The 27,525-nt window shown below is 48.8% G+C and overlaps 2 protein-coding genes across 7 annotated transcripts in view; one reads left to right on the plus strand and one right to left on the minus strand.

Moving 5' to 3' along the window:
- LOC137215080 (kunitz-type protease inhibitor 2-like) overlaps window positions 1-9,761 on the minus strand; it is a 35,237-nt gene extending 25,476 nt beyond the window's left edge. For 2 of the 5 annotated variants that reach the window (XM_067719723.1, XM_067719722.1), the window contains exon 1: window positions 9,406-9,756. In XM_067719723.1, coding sequence (XP_067575824.1) covers window positions 9,406-9,511 — 106 coding nt within the window. In that variant the 5' untranslated portion in view covers window positions 9,512-9,756. Of the gene's footprint in view, window positions 1-9,405 lie in introns of all 5 variants that reach the window. The other 3 variants (XM_067719724.1, XM_067719721.1, XM_067719725.1) reach the window with 3 other exon arrangements.
- A 5,795-nt stretch (window positions 9,762-15,556) lies between these two features.
- On the plus strand, window positions 15,557-20,040 carry PPP1R14A (protein phosphatase 1 regulatory inhibitor subunit 14A). Of its 2 annotated transcripts, XM_067718320.1 has the most exons (4): window positions 15,557-16,031; window positions 18,186-18,266; window positions 18,885-18,917; window positions 19,807-20,040. In XM_067718320.1, the coding sequence occupies exons 1-4, from the start codon at window positions 15,831-15,833 to the stop codon at window positions 19,933-19,935; spliced, it is 444 nt and encodes a 147-aa protein (XP_067574421.1). In that variant the 5' UTR covers window positions 15,557-15,830; the 3' UTR covers window positions 19,936-20,040. The 2 variants fall into 2 exon arrangements, with proteins under 2 accessions (XP_067574421.1, XP_067574422.1); XM_067718321.1 differs by lacking the exon at window positions 18,885-18,917.
- Window positions 20,041-27,525: the final 7,485 nt, after the last annotated feature.

Here is a 27,525-nt window from a genome sequence, read left to right on the forward strand (position 1 = left end):
TCATATAATTTATCCTCCAGATCAAGACACTTTTCAGAGTGAAAAGGGGTATTCTTTTTTTTTTTTTTTTTTTTGCGGTATGCGGGCCTCTCACTGTTTTGGCCTCTCCCGTTGCGGAGCACAGGCTCTGGAGGCACAGGCTCAGCGGCCATGGCTCACGGGCCCAGCCGCTCCGCGGCATGTGGGATCCTCCCAGCCCAGGGCACGAACCCGCGCCCCCTGCATTGGCAGGCGGACCCTCAACCACTGTTCCACCAGGGAAGCCCGAAAAGGGGTATTCTTAATAGTTACCGTGGGAAACACAGTGGCATAAATTGGAACCCTCCAAGGTAAACTGAGCTGAGTAGCCATCCTACATAGAAGGCACCCACTGGGAATGTAGTCCTTGACCTCCAGGGGTTTACAATTAAGTTAGAGCCACAAGACTGGCTTGGATAGAAGAAGAAAAAGAAAATCACCCAAGGTAAAATATTACAATCACACCCTAAATTCAAAGAGCTTGTAAGCCACACAAGGTACAAAGGAAATAAGCAAAGGCTCTGGTATAGGGAAGTGACACAATAAGGAAGAGTCACTTGGCAAAAGTGTGCAGGACAGATGAGAGGACAGGGCCTGTAGGAAGCTGTTCTGGTAAAGGACCAGTGTGTGCAGGAATTCCTGGCTGCCTCTTACTAGCCCACTGTCTTGGGGGGGGGGATGGGAGGCAGCTTTCCTAACCTCCCTGCACACCCATTTCCTCATTCATAATAAGGGAACAATAATACATGCAACAAAAATGTATAAACCTCTCAATAAAGCTGGAAAATGTATAAACCCAGTATTCTTCAATTCGGCAAGCCCCATATTCTCTGATTTAGGCCTGGCTAATCAAAAAAAAGTGCAGATTTTAGAGGCTTAGAGTATCTAAATCAGACTCTTGGGGGGCTTAGGAAGATAAGGCAAAGCTCTGATTATAGACCTATCATATCTGTGACATAATTAGAAATATGTATTTGGTCTCTCCCCGCCTGCCCTTCCTGATACAGAGCTCCTAAAACCCTTGTAATTTCCTGAGAGCTGGAGCATGTTCTATTCTAATGTTCGTTCTTGGACCCATGTTTCTGACACAAGAACTAAAACCCTGGCAATCTCTGGAGTAGTACGATTGTCTTTTTGTATGCCAATGAGATGATAGTGGCTGGGGGAGCCCTAGAAAGCTTCAGGGTGGGGGCTGGGGGAATTCCCTGGCGGTCCAGCAGTTAGGACTCCTCGCTTTAACTGCACAGGGCCCTGGTTGGTGAACTAAGATCCCACAAATCTTGTGGCACGGCCAAAAAAAAGGATGGGGGCTGGTTGCCAGAAAAACCAAGGCAAGATTAAAGGGTTGGACCTTTCAGCCCCACCCCCTATTCTCCGGGGAGGGGAGAGGGGTGGAATATTGAGTTAATAATCAATCATGCCTATGTGATGAAGCTTCCATAAAATACCCCAATTGAAGGGGTTAGAAGAGCTTCTGGTTGGTGAACACATCCACGTGCCAAAAGGGTGGCTCACACAAGGACAGAAGGACAGAAGCTCCTACACTGAGGACCCTTCCAGACCTCTGTCTTCATTTAGCTGTTGATTTGTATCCTTTATAATAAACTGGTAAACGTGTTACCCTGAGTTCTGTGAGCCACTCTAGCAAATTGGATCCAAGGGGATCATGGCAGCCCTTGATTTATAGCAGGTTGGTGAAAATGACAGGGGACAACCTCGGACTTTGACTGGCATTTGAAGGGGGCAGAGGGAGTCTTACGAGACTGAGCCCTTAACCTACAGGATCTGTGCTCATGCCCTGCGGTTTCAGAATTGAGTTAAATTGCCAAACACCCAATCCATGTCTGCTGAGAACTGCTTGATGTGGAAAAACCCACACATCTTGTATCAGAAATATTCTCTGTAGTAAACAGGAGAGTTTCCTCTTTAAAATTCCTTCAGGTTACAGTGAAAGCTGAAATGTTAGCAAGAGAACTAACTTGAGGACATTATAAATACAACTCAGCCCAAGTTGAAGTGAAGGCCTCTCTGTGTGATTTGTACCCATTCTGGATCTACTTAGTATAAAAATGTTTTTTGACAAGTTTGTTAGCAATAAGTCCCATTTTGTGACACCTAGATTTTTGTTTCCTGCTGTGGAATGCACCATTTATTAATCTTGAGGTTATCTTGACCATGGCCTGTCTGGGAAAGGGCATTTGCTCAATGTAATTTGAATTCACTGGTGAGTAATAAAGTGGGGAGATTCAGCTGGTTTTCCCTCCATAGGTCCCATTGAGTTAAACTCTGTGGACTTGCAGATGCATTTCTTAAAAACAATTCAAATGGAAGGGACTTCTTTGACACAGGGAACAATCATTAAGAGTGTTGTGAAAATTAAAGCCGTTTTTTTACTCCACTATAAGGGCTTAAAACATTTGGCACAAAGTTTTGAGCAAGTAGTAGATATTATATTTTTATGAAGACCAGACTACTGTAGGAACAGTGGGAATGAAGATAAAGAGAAGGATGACACATTTCACTAGTAAGTCCAACTGAATGTGGTGACTGACAGGATAGAGGGGATATGGAAAACCAAAGTACAAACTCAAGTCAGTGAGTTGATCAAACCAATCCAACCATCACTCCTTCCCTTTGTTTTTCTGCTGTGCAACCACCTGCCATGCCTGAAGACACAAAATTCCTTATCTTCACCTACAGTAAGACAATGGCAGACTATCACAGAGATCAAAGTCCTGCAACACTACAGTATCAGGAGATTAAGAGGTCGGAGACAAGAAAATAAGAAAAATTATGCCTTGGTTACCCATTTGGACTTCAAGTTATCTTTTCACCAAGGAATGAGAGAATATTAAAGTTCTGTGTGAGTGAAGAGGTACTGAATACCAGGGAGGCAGATATTCAAGGCTGCTTTAATTCTACTGTGCCAAATTCCGAAGTTGACATTTATTTTACAATCAGTCTTATTTCAAGGTGATCTACAAATCCAGCTATTTTGCTTAGTTGGATAGGTTCTACATACTTGAAGACTTCTGTTTCTAGTACAGAAAGCCACTAACTACCCACGTCCTCTAGGTTGTGGTGCCGGGAAGTTGTCGTTATTAGGATAAGTAATTCAGAAACTTTAAAATAACCCCTAGGTGTTTATGAGGAAAGAACATTTACAATAACAAATCCAACTTAAATTATAAGGCTCATAAAATCTTGTTGTTTTAGATATATAATCTTGGCATTTTAGATATAAAATATTTAGATTTAAAGGTTTACATTCCATAAACTATCAGCACAATGCAAACCACCACCCCTACCCACTGTCACCTCATAATCATCACTCAAGCAGGACTATAAATTCTACCCTTACCTAAATTCATAACTAGAATCACAGTGCTCCATCTGAATAATTTGTAAGGAAGGGCTTCCCTGGTGGCACAGTAGTTAGGAATCCACTTGCCAGTGCAGTGGACACAGGTTCGAGCCCTGGTCTGGGAAGATCCCACATGTCACGGAGCAACTAAGCCCATGCGCCACAACTACTGAGCCTGTGCTCTAGAGCCTGTGAGGTACAACTACTGAGCCCACGTGCCACAACTACCGAAGCCCGTGTGCCTAGAGCCCGTGCTCCGCAACAAGAGAAGCCACCGCAATGAGAAGCCCGCTCACCGCAACTAGAGAAAGCCCGCGGGCAGTAACAAAGACCCAACGCAGCCAAAAAAAAAAAACCAAATTTTAGAAAAATGTCCTAAATGTTAAAAAAAAAAAAATTTGTAAGCAAACAGTAGCTTCAAAGTCTTTCATGGAATTGTCTGTTAATTCACATTCAGGGGTTCTTAACCTTTTTTGAAAAATGGACCATTTTCAGGAACTGATTACAGCTAACAGGCCCTCTACCTAGAGCAATGTTTCTCAACCTTTTTTTCCATTATCACCCCACCCCAGGAGCATTTGTAGACGTGTTTTTCCTAAGCATCACACTAAATTTCAATACCACAGACATATATCTATCTATGTAGCCCTTTGAAAGGTCAAAAACTATTATATCTAATATTATTTCATCCCCACCCCCACCCCAAACACGCCCTAGACTCTAAATGACTGACCCTGGAATAAACATGGACAAAGTACCACATATGAACTCAGGAACTTCAGATTACGGGGCTTCTGAGGCCAGGGACCCAGGACCTCATTGATGAGATCCATCTCAAACACTTGCCCTCATTTCTAAAATGGCTTTCCAAAAATGAAAAATGTGCTTCAAATAAACTTCAAAGTAACTAACTCCAAAGTTCATGGGCCTCAGCATCCAAGTTCCAGCACTCCTTCATAAGTTTTCAAAAAGGTCTTGTCAGAAACAAGTGAAATGACATTTGTGACCAGGATCACACAAGGACATCCATAATCCATACACTAATGCTTCTGGGGTCATTTGCAAATTCCTCATTAGTCACGTGATCATTGGGCCACCAAGGCCTCCTGGGGTTAAGTCATTTCAGTGTGACCCCTGCAGGGTTCTCTCCTGCCTCACATGAATCACAAGCTACCTCACCCCTTATTTGGCCTGTCAGTCTCAGGACGTGGCACGCAGAGGTTTGGCTGCCTGGCCAACTACCTGAAGACAAGTCTGAATGTTGTAAATTACTCTGGGGATAGGTAAAATGAGAAACAGGTTGGGGGCTGGCTTTCTCTATTACAGGCTGACTTCTCAAATACTGACCAGGGCAAAGGAATGTTTCTCGTGGCAAGGGTCCACTTTCCCTCAGTGGACCTACAGGCAAGCCCCTCAATGTTCTTTAGGTATAGTCACCATCTGAGCCTCAAAGGCCATGCTTTTAGTACTAAGCACACCAAACCTTACCTTACTTTTTTCTTTTTTTTTAATTGAAGTATAGTTGATCTACAATGTTTCAAGGTATACAACAAAGTGATTCAGTTTTTTATATATATATATATATTCTTTTTCAGATTCTTGTCCATTATAGGTTATTACAAGATATTGAATATAGTTCCCTGTGATATACGGTAGGTCCTTGTTGTTTATTTTATATATAGTAGTGTGTATCTGTTACTCCCAAATTCCTAATTTCTCCCTCCCCCACCTTACTTTTCTTTATAGTACTCATCACCAAGTTATCTATTCATTGTTCATTTATTTATTGTATTATCCTCTTCTCATTACAATGTAACTGCCATGGATTGGGGCGGGAGGGTGTCATCTGTTTCATTTCAGTGCTTTGTTTCCAGGGCCTAAAACTGTGCCTGGCACTTGGCAGGTGTTCAATATGTGCTGAATAAATATTTCAAACTCTCCTGGAACGAAACTGTCTTGCCTGCAAGTTAAACAAGTGCCTCTTCTGTGAAGGACAAGAATACAAGATGCTACTTTGGAGAACTCCCAGCTGATCACCAACACCAGCTGCACTTTCCCTCTTACCTGTCATCTTCTCTTTGGCTACTCAGTTTACAACTATCCATGGGGGTGAGGAGAAGAAAAAGGAGTGGTGACTAATAACATGCTTCTTGGAGATTTACTGGAAAGTTCACTCTTTCAGTCAAAGTTCTGGGGAAACTAATTAATCGAAGAGGTTGATGCACATGGAAGATCACTTCAAGGTGTGGTGGAGGCTCTCACATGAATGCTGCTGCACTTATCTCCAGTGGAAATTCCCAAGAACAATCAACGAAGGGCTACGGGCGAAGGAACCATTAACACAAGTTCTGATGCCCAAGGAACCACTAACACAAGTTCTGATGCATACGTTATCGGCAGCAGGAACTACACTTAACTAACCACTCCTAAAAGGAATATTTGAGGTTCTATTCTGAAAAGGAATATATTATCTGCCCTTGTATTGATCGAAATTGTGTATTTGGGGGCACTCCAAATACCAGGACTTATCACCCGAGAAGAGATTAAAAAATCATGCACATTTGTGGCCACCTGATAAGGGGTGTTCCCTAACAACAATAACACACATACACACACTCACTGCACTGTACAATTTATAAGTAGCTATTATGTTTTATCTACCTTTGTTTCCTAAATGGGGCATACTCTTAACATGGGAGTCACAACTCTTAGAAGATACAGAGGGCAGGCCAAGTGAATAAATACAGGCTGAGAAAGACAGTCTTCTTCGTCCTTCCCAAAAGAAGTACTTGGCACCACCCCATGGGTGCTATGTGGGAACACTGGACTGGCACCGCCAGATCTACAAATTTTTCAGGCAAAGCCAAAAATAAAAATATTTCATAAAAAATTATCAATCCTGGAAACTGTACAAGTCACATAAAGCCTGTTTGAGGCCTGCTGGGAACAGCCAGTTTATAATCTCTACGTGCTTCCATGCAGACTAGCACTCTCCCTGAATGCTACGAACACCTGAACACCCACAGAAGTATCAGCTTTCCCCCACCTCCATCTGCAAAGGTCTGGAGTCAGGACACTTTGCCAAGCCTCCAAATGTCCACTGTATCCCACACCCCTTCCTCTCTGCCCTCCACCACCCAGTGCCTCACCAACATTGTCAGTCTCGAGACCATGTGACACTCCTATCACTTGCTTATCACCACATCAGCCCCAGACTCCAGTTACCCTTCATCACCCTGTTTTGTCAGCATCTCCCTTCCCCCAACTCCTGGAGTCTCTGATACTCATGGCCTATCTTAAGCAAAATCTCTCATTTCTTCAATCTCTTCTCTGAACATTCTTGTCACTTTCTTACTCTAACTGAACCCAGCTCTCCCCTGAAGATATAGCTTCTCTCGTGTCCTTCCAAGTGGGCACTGCTTCTACACCATTCTCCCTCCACCCTCAACACCCAGTTATGAATTTCATCATCAGAGTAAATCGTATCCCACCTTGTGGGTCATTTGCTGATCCAGGTCACTACTCCTCACTTCTCCATGATTTTAGCTCCTGGCTCACTGTCACTCCCGCTGCTGCTCCTATCATCATTCTTGGTGATTTCCATATCCAGATAGGCGATCCTCCAACCACCCTGGCCTCTTGGTTCCTAGACCTCTTCTACTTCAGTGATCTTGCCCTCCCTGCAGCCACTCCCTCCCATGGTCACACCTAGACCTTGTCTCAATAATTGCAGCCTCTTCAGAACCTCAGTTTCATGCATCTCCCTCACTGCCCATTGTATCCTAGCTTCCTAGTTCAGTCTCTTCAAAATCTCAGCTCCAACAATCCACTGGCCCTACCACCTTTCCACTACCCCTCAGCCCCCTCATGTCTTCACACAGATCATTATGATCACCCAGCTATACACATTCACTACACACTTCCCCCGCTCCACCATACTCATCTGGAGGTACCTGTGCAGCTGTGTGTGGCTGGAGAAACACCTCACTCTTAATGGATGACCTTGCTTCCTGAGAAAAATCAAAGCAATCAGAAGGGGTGGAGGGATAAAAACTACCTCCTGCCTCAAATTAAGCTGTTGAAACCTTTCATACAAATAGAACTTCAGATAAGCAAGGGCATTAGTTCACCCAGCCAGATAGGAGTACTTCTGAAAGGTCAGTAGGTCCAGCCAGCTGCAACAGCTGGGGAAGCCACTGGGAACAAACAGAAAAGGCCTCTGCAGCCCGACCTGGCTTTGTCAATTACTATTGTGTGACCTTAGGCAAGATCTGTAACTTCACCACCACCGCCAGGTTGTTTCAAGGATTAAGTGATGCACAAGAGCTCAAAGTAAGCAACACATGTTAGCCCCAAACTCAGTTTTGATAAAGTCCCAGGCCAGGTAACTGGAAGGTATATCCTAACATAATTAATTCCCCTAAAAAAATCCAGAAGGGCTGACAAATTCTAGTTCAGACCACAAGAATGATCAACACCTGCATTCCTAATTCCCTGGAGCTGAGTCTCTCCCCACTGGCTCTTAACACTACTCCCCACCCCACAACTCAATTTTTCCTCTCTGCCTCAGGCATAGGGAAATTAACAGTCTTCAGAAGACAGCACAGGTGATGACTTGGTGCACATACATCCTGCTTTCTTTCTTTCCGTCCAAAATGCTGGCCTGTAAAGCCACCTGGCTCCTGCCTATTTTCCCCACTTGGCATCCTCCTCCAATCCCCCACCTCTCCCGCCCAACACACTCCTGCTCTAGTCACGCTGTCATCTCTTTTCCTCCAGTACCACCAAGCTTGCTCCAGCCTCAAGGCCTTTGAACTCCACTACTTCCAGTTGGATCCTGAAGCCTCTGTGTCGCTGCCACTTGCTCATTCTTCATGTTAGACCTCAGCCGTCACTGTCCTGAGACCTCCCCTGACAACCAGAGCTAAAGTGGCCCCCATCATCTTACATCATCCCTGTTTGTCTACTTCACCCCGCTCAATTACGTCTTAGTAATTTAATACTGCGGTGAATGCTCTTTATTTGAATGTTTACTCCCTGTCTCTGTCTATCCCACTAGAATATAAGCTCTCTAAGTGCAGGGACCTGGCTTGTCTGAGTCCCAACTGTTATCACTGCTGCCAGCACTGCCCCTGACACATAACAGGGGCTCAATAAATTTTGCTGAACCAACGAATTTTTCTTTCAAGAGATCTATTTTCAAAGCCTCCTTGTGGCTGTCTGAAGCAGTAAGGTTAGACCGACACTTGTTCAAAAAGACCTTTCAGGCCAAACTTCCACAGAGTTTAGAGGTTTAAACGGAGCCTTCCCCTCCACCAACCTCTAAGGACCAGGCCAAGGAATCCAAGTCCAGCTTCTCAATGCCAATATTCTTCTTATACCAAGAGGCTCCCCGCCTTGCACCCTGACAAAGTTTTTCCCCCCCAACACTTTTGCTTTTCTTTTCCTTCCTTTGGATATCACTGAGAAACACCCTTGTTCTTGGAGGCATTCTGCTGCAGCTGAACCAGAAAGGTTTCTCAGGAGCCTGCTGTCCAATATCCAAAAAGGTGGGGGTGAGGGCTTCTTTCCTGAGGCTAAAACGGCCACCAGGTCACCGAATCCAAGCCCCGCCCGCTGCGGCTGGCCTCCCTGGACTTTCTTGGAACTTTTCTCTGCCAGGAAGAGGCTGGTCTTCTGTTCGGCCCCTCACCTCCTTCCTGCCACAGGAAGGGGCACTGCCGCTCTTCTTGGTCAACAGCGCTAGTCTCCTCCCTCATTCACAGGAAACTTTTCCCAGGCCGGGCTCCTCCGCCTGTCCTCACTCCCAAGGGCTCCCAAACCTCTTTCCCAAGGTTCAGTCTTGCTACACACCCTGAGCTTCACCAAGTCGCCCCCAACTTCCTCCCCCGCCAATTCTCCCCGCTCAGACCCTGCCCAGGGCCTCCTCAGACCCCCACTTACCCCCTCGACCCTGCCCCTGACGCCCCGCCTTCGGCCTCTCAGCCCTCCACAGCTCCCAGGAAACCCGCCCGGGCCCTCACCTTGGACGCCACTTTCTTCGTCGGCCGCCTCAGCCCCGGAGAGGAGCAGCGATGCCAGCAGGGCGAGGAGCGCCCAGTACCGCCTCAGCCCACGGAGCTGCGCCATGACTGGCTCCACCGGTCCGCCCAGGCGAGGCCTCGAGCTGCTCGCCGTTGGGGTCTCGCGATCAGGTGCGGGAAGACCCTTGCCGCGCACGCGCACTGGAGCGCGTCGCGTTCAGGTGTGCGCGTTCCCTCGCCGCACAGGAAGTCTCCGGGAAGCACCTTTCTCGGTCCTTTGGTGTGCGGACACTCTGCCTCCTGCGCCCACGATGCTTTAGTTCGCTCCTCGCTTGCCCCGGACTCCCCCCACCCTTCAGAACCCCGCCACACCCCCCAGACACTCCGCGGTTGCCAGAGATAATGGCGGCTGCCTCGAAGCTGCTACCGAAGGTGGAAGGCCAGGGAAGGGGCGGGGCGCACCTGGCGAGGCGGGACGCGTTAGAGCGCAGGCGCAGAGAGCAGGCACCTGAGCGGCCGTCCTCCTCCCTGGGCGCACCTGGGTCCGCCCCTGGCACTGGGGTAAAGGGGCGGGACTTGCGTCGCCTCCGCCCCGGTGGGACTTAGACCAGGGGCCGGCGCTCGCAGGTTGAACCTCGGGGCTCCGGTTGCCCTTGCGCGTGGGCTTGTTGACTACGTCCGAGCACCTTCTCTCTTGGATTGGGCCTCTGGGTGGGAGGAGAGGCCGCAGACGTGCTCATACTGGAAACCTGTGTTTTTTGCCCATCTTGCTTCAACCTTCCGTTGAGGGCGAGGGGTTTATTCTTCCTAAATTCCAAAGTTCACTGAGCGCCTACCCAGAGGTGACCACGCCAGAGTGGTCCTTGCATCACCAGACAGGAACAGCCCAGCGCAGTGATGACAGAAGCATAGGGCAGAGTGATTATGAATGAGACAGCACAAGCACAGGCTAAGTGATCAGAGGCTGCGTGGTGGAAGACCTGGGAGCCCCGACAAGTTCCCATTCAGCCTGAGAGAGGGCCACGGAGGGCTCCCAGAGGAGGTCGTAGACCCATGAATGAACAAGAGCCCCAGACCCTGCCTCCACAGTTCCTAGTACTTAGATGAAGACAGATAATTGACCAGAGAAGGATAAGTGTCAGGGCTGTGATGGGGAAGCACAGGCAGAGTAATCAGACCTGAAAGGAGGAAAACCCAGAGGAGGCATCTGAGCAGCTTCCGGGCCAGGGGGGGCTTCCTGGAAGAGGGATATATGAGCTGAATCTCGAAAAGAGGTTGGAGTAGGGCAGGCTTAGGAGTAGCCAACAGGATAATTAAAATAAGTGTATTATTATTTAAAACACCTAACAGTGCTATGAAGGAGATGAATTAAGGGCTGGGATTAACAGAAAACAGGTGGTGGAGGAGATGGTTTTGATATGAACCCTGAAGGATAAGAAAGGCTGATGAACAAACATTCTAAGCAAACAGCAAATGCAAAAGTCCTGAAGCAAGAAAGACGTCAGTGTGTTACAGGAGCCAGGGCCACACCCACGACTTGGCCTCCCTGCAGACATAATATGTGAAGAGCTTTAACTGGGTTATCAAAGTGGTGTTTACCTTAAACAATTAAGATTTTATGCCCGCCATCTTCTTTAATCTTGCAATGAGGACCTACCAAGTTTATGATTAACCTCTCTATCCAAAATTTTATTCCGTTTCTTGTCCTGCCCCTGTGCCCTTCAGGATTGAGGAGTATCAAAGAAAAGGGGGATTGAAACCAAGCAGGACCCTGTGGGGCCCTCCCAGGTACAAAAGCCCTTTGTTTCTTGTTTGTAGAAAAAGGCTTTGGTCTCTTAGGCCTTCCTTGAGTTCCAAAGAGCAGACTCAACGGTTACTAGTTGGGGAAGTAAAGGAACGCAGAAACAAAGGAAGGGGGCAAGAAACAATAGTTCAGTGATAAAACAGAGTCCGTTCCTCCTCAAGGGATATGCATGACAATCTGACACATATCTTTGAGTTTTGTTTGCAGAAACTAAGACCCCCACTCAGGTGGAGGATGGTGACTAAATGCTGACCACAAGCATCTAGACCCCAGACTGGTTGGAACCAGAAGGTTGATGATTAAGATTCCCAAAACATCACCCTGTTACCTCACCACCAACCAATCAGAGGAAAGTCCACGAGCTACAACCCTCACCCCAAATGTTGCTTTTAAAACCCCTTCCTTGAAAGCCATTGGGGAGATCCCATCTTTTGAGCACAAGCTGCCCCTCCTCCTTGTTTGGCATCCTGCAAATAAATGCTGTACTTTCCTTTACCACAACCCAGTGTCAGTAAATTGGTTTTGTGTGGCAGGCGAGCAAACCCACATTCAGTTCTGTAACAACACCTGGGGTGGATCATTTTTTTATACCTCCTCTCTACCAGGAAATTATTTTCGATAATAATCATGTAAGAATCATTATTTTATGTGTTCTTTAATTTTAAAATTAATAATTGAAAATGAATAAATTTCCATTTTAAAGATATTACTCAAATTCAGTAAAATATTTCATGTGTGGATGAAAATTTATACTTACCAAATAAAAATATTATACCTCACAGTTCATACCCTGATTCACTCTTTTAAATTTTTAAACACAAAAACTCCAAAGGATGTGTAGAATGACAGAATAGTTTCTTCATCTTTACAATCAGTGTGCTATCATTTAAATTTCTAACCTATTATTTAAATGCAAGAATATGTAGAATCACAGAAATGCCTGAAACAAGCCCAAATGATTCCAAATTGTTATGAACTTATTTTCAAAATGAACACACAGAGCTGAGTCTTCATACGTCAGAGGTCAACTGTATACCTGAGAGTTCTCTATATTGACTTCCCTATAGAACAGGGGTCCCCAGCCCCTGGGCCACGGACTGGTACCGGTCCGTGGCCTGTTAGGAACCACACCACACAGCAGGAGGTGAGTGGAGGGCGGGCGAGCAAGTGACGCTTCATCTGTATGTACAGCTGTTCCCCATCACTCGCATTACCACCTGAGCCCTGAGCTCTGCCTTCTGTCAGCATTATGGTGAGTTGTATAATTATTTCATTATATATTACAATGTAATAATAATAGAAGTAAAGCGCACAATAAATGTAATGTGCTTCGGTCATCCCGAAACCATCCCCCCCCGCCCCCTGGTCCGTGGAAAAATTGTCTTCCATAAAACCGGTCCCTGGTGCCAAAAAAGTTGGGAACCGCTGCTGTAGAATATTGTGATAAACAGATGTTTAAACATAAACAGACAGTCCCCATGTTCATGGCCTGTATAATCCCCTCAAGTGTGAGCACGACCTGGGATTTGCTTCTTACCAATTAAATATGGCAAAGGAGGTTTACATTATATTATGTAAGACTCTGTCTTCGTGGACTGAAAAGAAAGAGATTCTCCATTGCTAGCTTTGAAAGATATAAATCGCCACATTGTGAGAAGATCTATGGAGAAGGCCACATGGTAAGGAAATGTAGGTGGCCTCTAGGAGCCAGGAGCAAACCCCACTGATAGCCAGCAAGAAAATGAAGACCTCATCCCCACAGCCTCAACAGATGAAAACAGATCTTTTTTCAGTTGAGTCTCTGATGAGAGAGCAGCCCTGGCTGACCCATGGATTGCAGCCTGGTGAGGCCCTGGAGCAGAGGGCCCAGCTAAGCCATGACTGGACTGGATCCACAGAAACTATGAGATAATAAACATGGGCTGTTTTAGATGCTAAGTTTGTGCTAATTTATTACACAGCAATAAAAAACGAATACAAATACAATGTTTACTAAAGGATAGAGTAATAAAAATAATTTGAAGCTTACATATATATTATTAAAACTCAACAGTATTAAAAACAAACTCAACAGTATTGCATCAATTCAGTCAGTAGACCACCAAACAATTTTTTCCTGGGGGTGGAAGCATTATTTTATCACTGATACTGTTTAGAATTTGTCACATGGCATAATAAAAGCTTGGCCAAATTTGATCAGTTTTATTATTATTTTTAAATTCTCCACAGACAGTGCACCCCTTTTTTCCTGTACCCAAGGTGGACCACTCCTATTGCCCTCCCTTTGGTACACTACTAGTTGGAAAACAGACAGTAAATAAAATGAGTAAATTATATACAATGTGAAAAGGCAGTGAGCATTATGGATAAAACATAGAGCCAGGTAAGGGGGATGGGAATTGCCATATGAAATAGGGTGGTCAGAGAAGAACTCACTGTACAGGTGACATTTGAGGGAGATGAAGGAGTGAGCCCTGTTGACATTCTAGGGAAGAGCTTTTCTAGACAGAGGAACAGCTAGTGCAGAGGTGCTGGCATGGGAGTGTGTTTGGCAGAGCTTTGATTGCCCCAGAACAATGGGGAGCTCTGGGCATTTTTTTTTTAATATAACAGCTTTATTGAGATATAACTCCCATACCATACAACTCACCCTTTTAATGTGTACAATTCAATGGTTTTTAGTGTATTCATAGAGTTGTGTAACTATCATCATGATCAATTTTAGAAAATTGCATCATCCTCAAAAGAAACCCTTGACTCTCTAGCAGTCACTCCACTTCCCCCAATCTTGTCAGCCACAGGCAACCACCAATCTATTTTCTGTCTCTATGGATTTGCCTATCCTGAACATGTCATGTAAATAGAATCATGTGACATGTGGCCTTTTGTGTCTCGTTTCACTGACTTAGCATGTTTTCAAGGTTTATCCATGTTGTAGCACATATAAGTACCTAATTTCTTTTTATTGCCAAATAACACTCCATCATATGGATATATCATATTTTATTTATCCATTCTTCAGTTGATGAGCTGGGTTGTTTCCACCTATTGGCTGCTATGAACATTCATGTACAAATTTTTGTGTGAGCATTGTTTTCAATTCTCTGGTATGTACCTAAGAATGGAATTACTTGATCATATGGTAACTTTAAGTTTAACCTTTTAAGGAACTGCCAGACTTTTCCAAAGTGGCTACACCATTTTACATTCCCACCATCAATGTATGAGGGTTCTGCTTCCTCCACATTCTTGCCAACGCTCACTTGATATTTTCCATTTAAAAAAAATTATAGCCATCCTACTGGGTGTGAAGTGGTATTTCATTGTCATTTTGATTTGCAATTTCCTGATAACTAATGATGTTGAGCATCTTTTCGTGTACTTATTGGCTTTTCTATATCTTTTTTAGAGAAATGTCTATTCAGATCCTTTGTCTGTTTTTAAATTGGATCATCTTACTATTGAATTACACAACTTTATTTATTTTAGATACAAGTACCTTTTCAGATATATGATTTGCAATTTTTTTCTCTCATTCTGTGGGTTGTCTCTTCACTTTCTTGATGACGTTCTTTAAAATGAAAGTTTTAAATTTTGATGATATCCAATTTTCCTATTTTTTTTCTTTTGTTGCTTTGGTTTTGATGTCATATTTAAGAAACCATTGCCTAGTTATGGATAGTCTTAAGCAGGGGAGGGACATGGCCAAATTTAAGTTTCATTTCAGTTTTGAAGTGTTATTCTTGCTGCTTTCAATTAAAGTGGGAAGACTTGTGAGCTAAGAGACTTCTCTGGTTACCCTGGCTAAAACTGTAACCCCACCCTCACTCTATTTCTCATTTTCTGCTTCATATTTCTCCATAGAACTAATCATATTCTAATAAACTGTATAATACACTGTACTTACTTATTATGTCACTGCCTGCCTCCACCGCAAGAATGCCGCCGGCTCCATGAGGACTGGGCTTGTCTGTTTGGTTCACTGCTCTATCTCCAGTGCCTAGGGAAGTTCAGGACGGGGAGCCTGGTGATAACCAGAGGCACAGAGAACCCCTGGATGCTATCTGGCATGAGGAGTCTGATATGGGGGGGGGCGGTTACAGCTCAGATGTCATGATGTCAAATGAATATTTGTTGAGTAGAGTGAGTGAATATGAACGAATGAATGCATGGATGAGTGAATAAATGAAAGAAGGAACAAATGATGCACCGTTAGGTACTATGGCTTGACCTTCCCTTGCAAAGAGAGTAGGTAGCACAGGGGCTCGTGCACTGTCCCTGGCAACCGCCAGAGGGCGCAGACAGGCCGGGTTCCCTAGAGCCCATCCCGGACCCGCCCCCCCGGATCCAGGCCCCGGGAGCCCCTGTCGCCCGATCGGGCCGGGGACTCCCGGATCCCGCCCACACCTGAGCCAGGCACGGCCGCGGGCTTCACGCCGGCGCAGCGGTCAGTCCTCGCTTTGCAGGCAGGGAAACTGAGGCCCGGGGCAGCCGGGGCGGGGCCGGCCCCCTGCGAGTCCGAGCCCCCGCCCCCGGTCGGCCCCGCCCCGGCCCGTAAGAGGTCCCCTGGCCGCCAGGCGAAAGCTCACAGCGCGGAGCCGGGGCCGGGGCCAGGACCGCGATGGCAGCTCAGCGGCTGGGCAAGCGGGTGCTGAGCAAGCTGCAGGCTTCATCGCGGGCCCGGGGACCGGGAGGCAGCCCCGGGGGGCTGCAGAAGCGACACGCGCGTGTCACCGTCAAGTATGACCGGCGGGAGCTGCAGCGGCGGCTGGACGTGGAGAAGTGGATCGACGGGCGCTTGGAGGAGCTCTATTGCGGCAGGGTGAGACGGGGAGAGGTGGGGTTGCAGGGGGAGTCCCGGACCGATAGACCCTGAGCCCGGACTCCCTACGCCTTGAGGGCCTCTGGTTGCTTGTGCTCGCTGGTGCGCGCTGGTGCAGCCTCGTTCGCACGTTAGGACGCACGCTCCTGGACTCATGGGCCTCGCCGTCCACCCTCCATGGCACTCTGCTTGTGCACACAGACAGACACTTGGGTCCAAACACCAGGGGAGCACCAGGGGTTTAGCGTATGGGAGGTGAGGAGGCAAACTTGGGGAACTGGAGTGGCCATATCTGGAGAAAGGGTGGGGGGAGGGGGATGTCTTAAAGCCAAACATATACATGGTGGCAGGGGAGATACAACCACACGGAGCTGCACAGCAAAGGAAGCATCAGCATTCACAGACGTGCACAGTGACGAGCTATGGCCACTCGCAGACACAGTGACAGAAGCAACAGCCATGCACAGACTCTCAAGGACACAGGCTGGGGTCGCTTACGGATCAACCTATGCTACAGCTGCAGGCTCTCACAGTCACAACAGCACAGGCCACAGCCATATGCAGACACAACACAACTACACCCACACAAAAGGACTCCAGTTACAGCTGTTCATAGATACACACAGCACAGGCTGTAGCGGCTCGCAGACGGTACAAGTTACAACAGCTACCCCCGGACACCTAGTGATTCAAGTAACGACCATCCATTATCTCCTAAAGGCAAAAAACGATAATCACGTGCAAACGCAATGATAGATGCTGCAGCCACGTGCAGACATAAAATAACAGAAATTATAGCTACACCCAGACAGAAAACCACGTAAGCTATGGGCACCTCCAGACATACGATGGCAGAAACTGCAGCTGCCGGTGGACACACAGGGCACAAGCTATGGCCTCCTATGCTGTCTCATGGGGTACAGACAGACACGACATCTCACTCGGGTCTCTGCCTGAAGTCACATTTTGTACAACACACACGTGCTGTGGAGCATGGTCACAGGTACACAGACACACAAGACGACAGATGCTCTGCAGCACAGTGCGAAGGTGGGAGAAGCCACGGCCCCTCGCAGTGACACGAGGGCCCTCTGTTCTCAGACACATGTGGGCTCACACAGGTGGACAGTTGCTAGTGGTAGGTGGCATCCTCTGAGGTCGTCCTCTGACAGTGGGCACTCCAGCTAGCCAGACTCTCAGGGACACAAGCTGTGGTCACTTACTGATCAGCATATGCTACAGTGACGCATGACGGTGAGACAAATACAGCAAAGCCAGAGTCGCCCACTGCCCACCCGTAGGACCACAGGCCCCTGCACAGGCTGTGCACGATGTCACACACCTCTGCACCCTCGTGCCGGCCCTGGCACCTTGGCATCAGGCTCTGGCTCACACACAGAGACTCACACAAGCAGGTAACACACTTACAGACACTCCGTGCCACACACAATCCCCTGACCACCCAGGCCTGAAGCCCACAGTGGAGTCAGCAAAACTGCGTAGGGGAGGCAAAGCTCTGTAACCCCTGGGATCTCTGCTCAGACAGCTGGGTTCTGCCCCCCACAGGGTTACTGAGCCAGCCTGCATTTGCCCTTTGCCCCAAGAGGCCATCCAAGGGTCCCCCTCTTGGCTGCTCAAAGTTGGGCTTGTGGCTTATCTCTCCCACCCACCTTGGGGGGCTTCCTGACCCAAGCCCTCCCCGCTTGGGTGCCCTGGGGCAAGGGGCCACCCCCAGCAGGCTCTAGCCTGCCAGCTTCCCTCCCCTGCACCTAGCGCTTAAACTTTTCCTTGAAAGGGCAAAGCCAACCCCTCTTCTGAATCCCGGAATCTGACATTCCAAGACTCCACCAGGCCTGTTTCCCGCTGTGGGAGTAAGGGCCAAGGCAAGAGACCCGTGCCAGGCCCAAGACTCCCGAGGCCCAGGGGCCAGCCTCCGAGATGGTACAGGCTCCCGGGCCTCTGTCGACCCATCTGTCACCCCTCCCCCCAACACCCAGATGTCCCGCCTTGGCGGTGCTGTCCCTGACTGCCACATTATTGCTCCAGAACCCGCCAGCTGGGCCCCGGGGCCTTTGGGGCTCCTCCAGGGACCTGGACAAAGGCGGGGGAGGGAGGGGAAAGGGACCCTGACGCCCCTCCCTCTCCGCCTTTTAGGAGGCAGACATGCCCGATGAGGTCAACATCGATGAATTGTTGGAATTAGAGAGTGAAGAGGAGAGAAGCCGGAAAATCCAGGTAGCTGGAGGGGAAAGCCGCCCCCAGCCCCCTACCCTGCACCTCCCTACAAATCATATCAATAGTTAACGTGTTTCTTGAGCACTTCCTAAGTGCCAGGCGCTGTTTCAATTGCTTTACGCTTAGTAACTCATTTAATCTTCACAAAACCCTCTGAAGGGTTTATTATCTCCGTCTCACTATTATCACTATTATTATCTCTGCTTTCCACTTGAGGCAAATGAGGCCCAGCGAGATCTCATCACTTGCCCAGGGTCCCATAGCTCAGAAGGTGCATATCTGGGAGTCAGAGCCAGGCAGCCTGGACGCAGCGTGCTTGCTTTTCCGGCCTGTGCTCTCCTAGAGGCAGGAAATGCTGTGTGCCCTTCGGGCCCTCTCTGGACCTAGCGCTGGTCTTGGTGCTGAGTTTCTTGACCCAGCTCTGCCCCCAGTTGCTGTATAAGATGCCGGGGCCTTGTTCCTCCCCTGAAGCCACAAGGGCCAGTCCACCTGGAGTCTGACTACCATTTGTCTTGCTGCCTTGGGGCTTTGCTGGGAAATGGAAGGGGCTGGCGGGGCGTATGTTTTAGTCATTTACTATTTTCTTTTCTTTTTTTTTGTTTGTGGGGGGTTGTTTAGGGACTCCTAAAGTCGTGCACAAACCCCACAGAGGTGAGTTTTCCATCCCCCATTCCAGGCCCTGTTGTGCCCCCTGCACCTTGACTGGGGGTTGGGGGGCGGTCTCCGGGGAGGAGGGAAGAAGCTGGCTGTGCCTAGGACCAGCAGAGGGAACTCTGGGAGCCCTGCCTCTCCCATGGCCGTTTTCTCATCTCCAGTGGCGTCTTTTGTCTTCCTCACTCCTGTCCCCTCTCTTCCCATCTGCCCCCGGGACTCCATTATCGCCTCCCTGCTGACATGCTGCCCCATCTGTCTCCTATTTCTGCCACTGCTGCGCTCTGTCTGCCCGCTCACCTCCCTCCGCCTCTCTCCCTTGTTACTGCCTCCACCGCCGTGGGGCTCCCTTCCCCACCTCTCAGGGGCCCCCCTATCCTTCCAGGCCCTGAGCGGCCTAGCCCCTCCCACTTCCTTCCCTGCTTTAAAAGGGAAAAATATTCATGTTCCTCTAACCAGCTCTGGGCTGCCTGAGCGACAAACGTCATTGTGTGTCTGTCTGCCCTGGAGCCAGCTCAGGCCTCTGTCCCTGGGGACGCTCCTGATAATCTCTTGGCTCGAGAAATATCTACATGTCTCTCTGTGGCTCTGTCCCTTCGTTTCTCCCTGTCCCTTCGTTTCTCTCTATCTCTGCATCTCTCTCTGTCTCTGCATCTATGTCTTGGTTTCTGTCTACGGGTCTCTGTCTCTCTCCATCTCTCTCTCCCTGTTCCCCCCACCCCCCCATGTTCTTCTCCATCTGTAGCCTCTACCCCTCCTTAATTCCACCTCCTTCCCCCTCTCACTGACCGGGAAGAAGGAAATAGAGGGGCCCAGGTCAGAAGGGCTGGGCAGGGCAGGGCGTGCCCCCAGCCCTCCCCTGTTCTCAGCACCCTCGCCTTGTCCTCAGGACTTCGTCCAGGAGCTGCTGGTGAAGCTGCGAGGCCTCCACAAGCAGCCAGGCCTCCGCCAGCCCAGCCCCTCCGGTGACGGCAGCCTGAGCCCCCTCCAGGACCGAGCCCGGACTGCGCGGCCCTGACCCTCTCTGGCCTCTGTGACCCCCCTCCATCTCCCCCCAACGCCATCCTGGCTTGTTTATAAGTTGTATTTAATGGTTCTGTAACAATAACACTGCGTGCCTGTTTTTCTTCTCCCTGGTTACTGTGGGCTTCCCTGAGCTCCTCCCCGCACCTCCCTCTCTCCTGCTGCGTCTCCTCATGTCCCAGCACCCTCAGCTGGCCCGGGCAGATGGAGAATCACTCCTCAGCCAGGGAGCATGAGAACAGGCCCTGCTGACCTTGCACGCCTGGGACTCACATCCTCGCCTCACCTCCCCCAGCCTTGGCCCAGTCCCAGCCAGCAGGGCCTCAGTGTGTGGGTGGCACATGGGGGCGCCTGTAGGGAGGACCGCCTGTGGTCCCTGGGCCACAGGAGATGCACAGGACTGAATGTGCCTGATGTGACCACAGTGCACTGGGAACAAACGATTCATCCTCTCCATAGATTTTATTGGGCACCTATTGTATGATTACCCTGGCCATTAGTATTGAGGACACAAAGATAGCAGAAGATAGTCTCTGGCGTCAAGGTGCTCACACAGTGGTGGGGAAGAAGGGCCTGTGGGCAGGGGATTCGAGCAAAGTGTGCTGCATGGTCCAAGATACTTGGGAGCCCACGGAGTAGGAGGAGCTGTTCACTCTTGGGGTGGTGAAGAAATCTAGGAGTGCTTCCTGAAGAAAGTGACATTTAGGCAGGGCTTTGAAGGATGCATAGGAGTTTGTGTGAAATGGGTACCCATATCAGAGGACTCTGAACTGGTGGGAGGAGGGATTGATATTGGGGCTGAGCCAGGGAAGATACCAAATATTGGCAGGCCCATCTACCAGTCAGGATGGGCAAGTCCCTCAGAGCTGGATCAGGGAAGCCCCCTGGGCTGGGGCATGCTCATGCTGGGGAATGGAGGGCCCTGAAGGGTCTCAGGGGAAGGGCAAGGGTATCAGAAGTGGGTAGTGGTTATTTACCAAAGACTGTGGAAGTGCTTCATTATTTCAACAACAGTAGTCCCAGCTGTGTACAGTCAGGAGATGGGGTGGGATTGTGGCTGTGCTTAGGACTGGGGCCAGGCCGGAACTGGGGAATCTTCCCCCAAGGTCATAGCACACCTCCCATCTCACCTCTACTGCCTAAAATTGGGGCCCCGAGCCCCATGCCCATGCAGTGCTGCCCAGAAGCCCTGCCAGGATCAGACACCCATCCCAGGGGTCCCAGCTCTAATCTGGCAGGAAGAGAAGTCGACCCTGAAGAAGAGGGGTATCTAGGAGCACCTGCTCTGCTGAGCCCTTCAGGTGACCTTGCTGTCCCTGTACAGACAGACCTCAGGCTTCCAGTGCCCCCTCCCCTCCACACAACTGGATAGAGAGTGTAATGGAGGAATCCCTCCTCCTCGTACCCAAGCAAAGTCTTGGGTGTGCCGTGTGTTGAGCCTCTCAGTTTCCTCATCTGGAAAATGGGGACTTCACAGAAGATGAAACTGAGGCCCAGATTAGTGATGACACTTGCCCAAAATCACTCAGCTGGGAAGTGGCAGTGGGTTTTAATCACAGGCATTATGATTCCAGAACCCAAATATTTCTACACTACAGTGCCCCTATAAGCCATAGCTTTAGCATACATTGCAATTCTTCAGTGGCAAGAAGAGGTGGACTAATTCATACTAAGGTGTTAGTGACTGCTGACAGCTCTCTGAGATAGCCTGTCTAAAGGGCAATACAATTTGAGAACAAGGCTACAACAAAAGGATCGGGAAGCAGCATACCATGGTGGGTAAGAGCATGGACTCCGGGGTTAGTGCTTGGATTCAAATGCCATCTGTCTTACTTCCTAGCTGTGTGGTCTTGAGCAAGTCACTTAACCTCTCTGTGCCTCAAGTTTCCATATCTGGAAAATGATTATAATTGTACCTACTTCCCAGGGTGGTTGTGAGGTTTAAATGCATAGATTGTAGACTAGTGCCGGGCACAAAGTAAGCGTTATCGTCAACCTTATCATTGTAGGGAGGGGCTGGACCATTAGCCCCTTACAGCCGCCATCCCTGGCCAGCAAGATGTCCCTTAGGAACACTGAATCACAGGCGCTTTGCTTAGGAAAAGCCACAAAGGACACGGTGTACCCGAGCCACCACCCTTGCATAATTGCCACACTCACCTCCTCACGCTGCCTCCCAGGGCCTGTGATCTTGTTTCCCACTTAGCAGCCCAATAATGCTTTTTCTCACTCACTTTACTTTTTATTTATCTATTTTTTGGCTGTGCTGCACGGCTCGCAGGATCTTAGTTCCCCCAACCAGGGGTCGAACCCACGGCCCCTGCAGTGAAAGCGCAGAGTACTCACCACTAGACCACCAGGGAAGGCCCTCTCACTTTTGTCTCCATCCACCCTGCTCCCTCCACGGGCTTCCTTTGGCTTCAGAGGAGAAACCAAAGTCTCCCCTTACACGCTCCACCCGCCCACCTGTCATCCTTCATCCCTCTCCTCTCCCTCACCTGCACTCCCCGCCAACCCCCCTCACTCCCACGAGACTCTTCCCCTCCTGGACCCTTGGACGTTTCTCTGCCCGGAGTACTCCGCCCAAGTGAGGGATCATCATTTAGATGTAATTCCAGACAGGTGTTCTTGAGCCCCTTATGGAAGAAACCACCCTCTGTCACTATCCTGTCACAATAATTAATTTTCTCCACGAATTTATTACACCCTGAAATTATGCATTACTTTATTGTCTGTCTACCCTCCCCCCACCTTCAGAATATTAGCTCCTTAGGCACGGCTGTATTCCTAACGTCCGGAGCAGCGCCTGGCACACAGCGGGTGCTTGCCCAATAACGGGGCCGCATTCTCCGCGCACAGCAACCCTCTTCGACTAGAAGTGAAGCCTTAGCGTCCTCTCGTGGCTATGCGGGTTGTTTTAAATAAACTACACCCCAACGGTCAGCTACTCCAGGGCTGGTCGGCCGGCATTTATTTAAGAGCTGGCTTCAGAAGTCGCTACAGCAAAGCACTCGCCCGTCTTAGATCAACACCAGAGACTCTGCTAATCAGAATGATAAACATTAGAAATGGTGTCGCATTGATGATATGACTGGTATTCACAACTGGCTAAAACGTTTTAGAAATACTTCATAATAAATAAAGAGGGCAGGAAGGCTCTTCACGAAGGGTGTATCATGGTTGCTATAAGCCTACAAGTATCCATATCATTTCACTAATACTGTAATAACCAATTAAAACATCATTTTAAAAGCTTGTTCCCAGGCTTCAACACCAAAAAACAAAAAACAAAACAAACAAAAAACTTGTGCGATTCTCAATAGCTACAAAAACTATAGTTTATCTAACAACTTAATCAAAGATATATAAGGCCTTGATTGAAAAAACATTAATATGCCAATAAAGGATATAGAAGATAATTTGGAAAAATGAGACCATCCATGCCTTTGCATAAGATATCTTAATATTATCCACATGTAAGTTCTCTCCAAGTTAGCCAATAAATTCAAAGCAATCTCAATCAGAATTCTGGGTGGATTTTTTGAGATACTTGGTAAAGTCTATTCTAAAATTTGTATGGAGGAAGAACAACAGTTGTACATAATATGTACAAATAACCAAGCCAACATTAAAAAAGAAAGTGAGGAAGGCTTGCTCTACCAAATGTTAAGCCATAGGGATAAAAAGCGTGGTATTGGGCTTCCCTGGTGGCGCAGTGGTTGGGAGTCCGCCTGCCGATGCAGGGGACGCGGGTTCGTGCCCCGGTCCGGGAGGATCCCACATGCCGTGGAGCGGCTGGGCCCGTGAGCCATGGCCGCTGAGCCTGCGCGTCCGGAGCCTGTGCTCCGCAAGGGGAGAGGCCACAGCAGTGAGAGGCCCGCGTACCACACACACACAAAAAAAGTGTGGTATTGATGAAGAACAGATGAATACAGCAAAGGAACGGAACAGACTCACAGGTAGTCTCCAAATGAAGTAAAGACCTAAATGTAAAGAATAAAACTATGGAGTTAATACAAGAAAGTGAAGAATAATATCACTGTGACATGTCCACACATTTTTTGCTATACTTTCCATCAAAAGGTGGTGTCTCATTGCCCTTGTCTTAAAAACAGACCAGCCTCAGGGATTCACTTCTCACAAACAAAATGTGATGGAAGTGGCGCTGAGTGTATTCGTCTGCTCAGGCTGCCATAATGAACTACTATAGCCTAGGTGGTTTCAACATCAGAAATTCATTCTCTTACAGTTTGGGAGGCTGGGAAGTCCGAGATCAGGGTGCCGGCAGGGTTGGGTTCTGGTGAGGGCTGTCTTCCTAGCTTGCAGACCGCTGCCTTTCCACTGAATCCTCACATGGCAGAAAGAGAGAGAACAAGTTCTCTGGTGTCTATTCTTTTTTTTTTTTTTTTTTTTGGCGCATTGGGTTTTCGTTGCTGTGCATGCAAGCGGGGGCTACTCTTTGTTGTGGTGCGCGGTCTTCTCACTGCGGTGGCCTCTCTTGCTGTGCTGTGGAGCACGGACTCTAGGCGCGCGGGCTTCAGTAGCTGTGGAGCGCGGGCTCTAGAGCGCAGGCTCAGTAGTTGTGGCGCACGGGTTTAGTTGCTCCGTGGCACGTGGGATCTTCCCGGACCAGGGCTTGAACCCGTGTCCCCTGCACTGGCAGGTGGATTCTTAACCACTGCGCCACCAGGGAAGTCACCCACACTTTCTTCTATAAACTTTATAGATTGACCTTTCACGTGCGGGTCTTTGATGGAGCTGGAGCTGCAGATGTCGTTCCCAGAGCTGACCGCCCATCCAGTAGAACCCAAGTCCCCTTTTCCAGTTAGGGATGCCTCCTGAGGGTGCTGGGGTCACTATGACCGTGGGGATCACGGTCTCTTACATTTTCCACCTGGCTCACCACTCACTCCTAACACAATCCTCACATCCAGGTAGATGCTCCTTCGACCTCCCCCAGCCTCCCCATGCCCCCACCACCTCTCTGCCAGGGATCTGGTCCTCTGCCCAACCCCGGCCCCTCCAGCCACCCTGGCCCTCGTCATGCCCATGCCCGATAAACACAGCCCCTCCAATCTCATCTTCATGCTTCTCGCTCTCTATCCACCTTCTCCTCTCTCTCAACTCCCTCCCTCCAGTCCCCCAACCCTGACAGGACCTACGGCCCCATTGATCCCCCTCCCCTCTCACTGTCCTTCAGCCCTGCAAGTCTGTGGTCACTCACCAAAGTGGCTCCCTTGTATCCCCCCTCAACTCCCTCTCTTTATTATTCTCACTTGGGAAACGCCCAATCTGGCTAAATCAAACTTGGCCTCTACTCCACGCCTCTGTCCTTTTCTAAGAGCTCAAAACTTTGAGTTCCTGACCGGCCCCTCAAGGGGTCTTCTGTGCATCCTCTCTCTTTCCCCCCATCTCTGCTCCCAGCTCATTTCACTGAAGCCATAGGAGAGAACGTCCTCAGTCTCCCACCTCCTGGCGTCTGCTCCACACATCTTCTCCTCCTCCTGATACGGATCAAGCCTCACGAAGGCTGACCCACCACTCGGGGACTCGCTTGTTTCCTCTTGTCTCCATCACTGCTCCAGCAATGCTCCCCTCTCCCCTGCATCGTCACCTTCCTGATCATTCCCGCTGGCATACAGATGTAGTGTAACTCCTCCCATCTTAAAACAAAACAGAAGACAAAACTCTTTGACCTCCTCCAGCCGCAGCCCTGTTTCTTGGCTCCCCTTTACAGCAAAATGTCTCCCCAGAGATGGTTCCAGCTCCCTTCTGCACTCTTTCCAATCAAACGTTCACATTCTACTTGTCCATCATCCCCTGCTCCATGGAAGTGCTCTTGTCAGGGTCCCCCTGGTGGTAATCCAAGTCACATTTCAGTTGCCATCTTACTTGACCCATCAGCCGTCATCCTTCCCTGTCTCCTTTGCTCCTGAGACACCGGCCATCCTCCTGGTTTTCTCTAGCCTCCCTGCCGGCTCCCTGTCAGCGCCCCCACTGGCTCCTCCTTACCTTCTGGATCTGGTACTGATGGTCAACTCTAGGTCTCCACCTTGGTCCTCCTCTCTCCCTGGAGAGCTCATCCAGTCTCACTTTATGCACCCAAATTTCTCTCTTTAACCCAACGTCCGGACTTACCCAGCAGCCCCCCTTGGATGCCTGACGTACATCTCAAACTCAAGGCTTCTGCTTCTGAAGCTGAGCTCCTGGGCTCTCCCAAACCTGCCCCTCTGGCTCCAGCCCCATCTCAGTGCCGGCACCTCCATCCCTCCAGCTGCTCAGGCCACGGGCCTTCGCGTCCTCCTTGACACTCCACGGACTCTTTCCCATGCGCCCCATAAATTATCCATCTGCAAATTCTGCCCACTCTGCTGTAGTAGGCAGAACAATGGCGCCCCAAAGCTACCGGTTCTAATCCCTTATAGGGAAAAGTGTCTTTGCAGATGTGACGAAGTTAAGGAAGAATATCTTGGATTATCCAGGTGGGCCCTAAATACCATCACTTATAAGTATCCTTATAGGACAAAAGCAGAGGGTGAGAAGCACACACACAGAGGAGGAGGTGATGTGAAGATGGAACCTTGAAGACTGGTGTGATGAGGCCACAAGCCCAGGAGCATCAACCGCCACCAGAAGCTGGAAGAGGCAAAGAATGGATATTCCCTTACAGCCTCCAGGGGGAGTGTGGCCCTGCTGACACCTTGATTTCGACTCAGTGATACTGATTTCTGACTGCTGGCCTCCAGAACTGTGAGAGCATAAATTTCTGGGCGCTTTTTGTTTTGTTTTTAAATTTTTATTGGAGTATAGTTGATTTAAAATGTAGTGTTAGTTTCAGGTGTACAGCAAAGTGAATCAGTTATACACACACATGTATCTACTCCTTTTTAGATTCTTTTCCCATATAGGCCATTAAGAGTATTGAATAGGGTTCCCTGTGCTGTACAGTAGGTCCTTATTAGTTATCTATTTTATACATAGTAGTGTGTATATGTCAATCCCAATCTCCCAATTTTTCCCTCCCCCCCTTTTCCCCCTGCTAAACATAAGTTTGTTTTCTACATCTGTGACTCTATTTCTGTTTTGTAAATTTGTTCATTTGTACCATTTTTTTTATTCCACATATAAGTGATATCATATGATATTTGTTTTTCTCTCTCTGACTTCACTCAGTATGATAATCTCTAGGTCCATCCACGTTGTTGCAAATGACATTATATCGTTCTTTTTTATGGCTGAGTAATATTTCATTGTATATGTGTACCACATCTTCTTTATCCATGCCTCTGTCGAATTTCTGTTGTTTTAAGCTGACAAGTTCATGGTCATTTGTTACAGCAGCCGCATTCTGTTGCCTCTCATCCCCTTCTTGCCCCGACCCTGGCCCCATCCTCCCACCCCAGCCATCTCAGCCCCCTCCCAGGTCTCCCGCCTCCTACCTTGTCCCCACAGTCTGGTCCACACTTGCAGCCATGAGGATCTTTCTAAAAACAGAAGGAGATGGGGACTTCCCTGGTGGTTCAGTGGTTAAGAATCTGTCTTCCAATGCAGGGGACGTAGGTTCGATCCCTGGTCCCACATGCCC

This window comes from Pseudorca crassidens, chromosome 20 (genome assembly GCF_039906515.1).
Source record: "Pseudorca crassidens isolate mPseCra1 chromosome 20, mPseCra1.hap1, whole genome shotgun sequence".
Lineage (NCBI taxonomy): Eukaryota > Metazoa > Chordata > Mammalia > Artiodactyla > Delphinidae > Pseudorca > Pseudorca crassidens.

Coding starts and splice junctions, on each gene's coding strand:
- PPP1R14A (XM_067718320.1), top strand. CDS start 15,831: ATGGCAGCTCAGCGGCTGGGCAAGCGGGTGCTGAGCAAGCTGCAGGCT. Junction 18,267..18,884: donor AGAGAAGCCGGAAAATCCAG/GTAGCTGGAGGG, acceptor GGGGTTGTTTAG/GGACTCCTAAAGTCGTGCAC. Junction 18,918..19,806: donor CGTGCACAAACCCCACAGAG/GTGAGTTTTCCA, acceptor CCTTGTCCTCAG/GACTTCGTCCAGGAGCTGCT.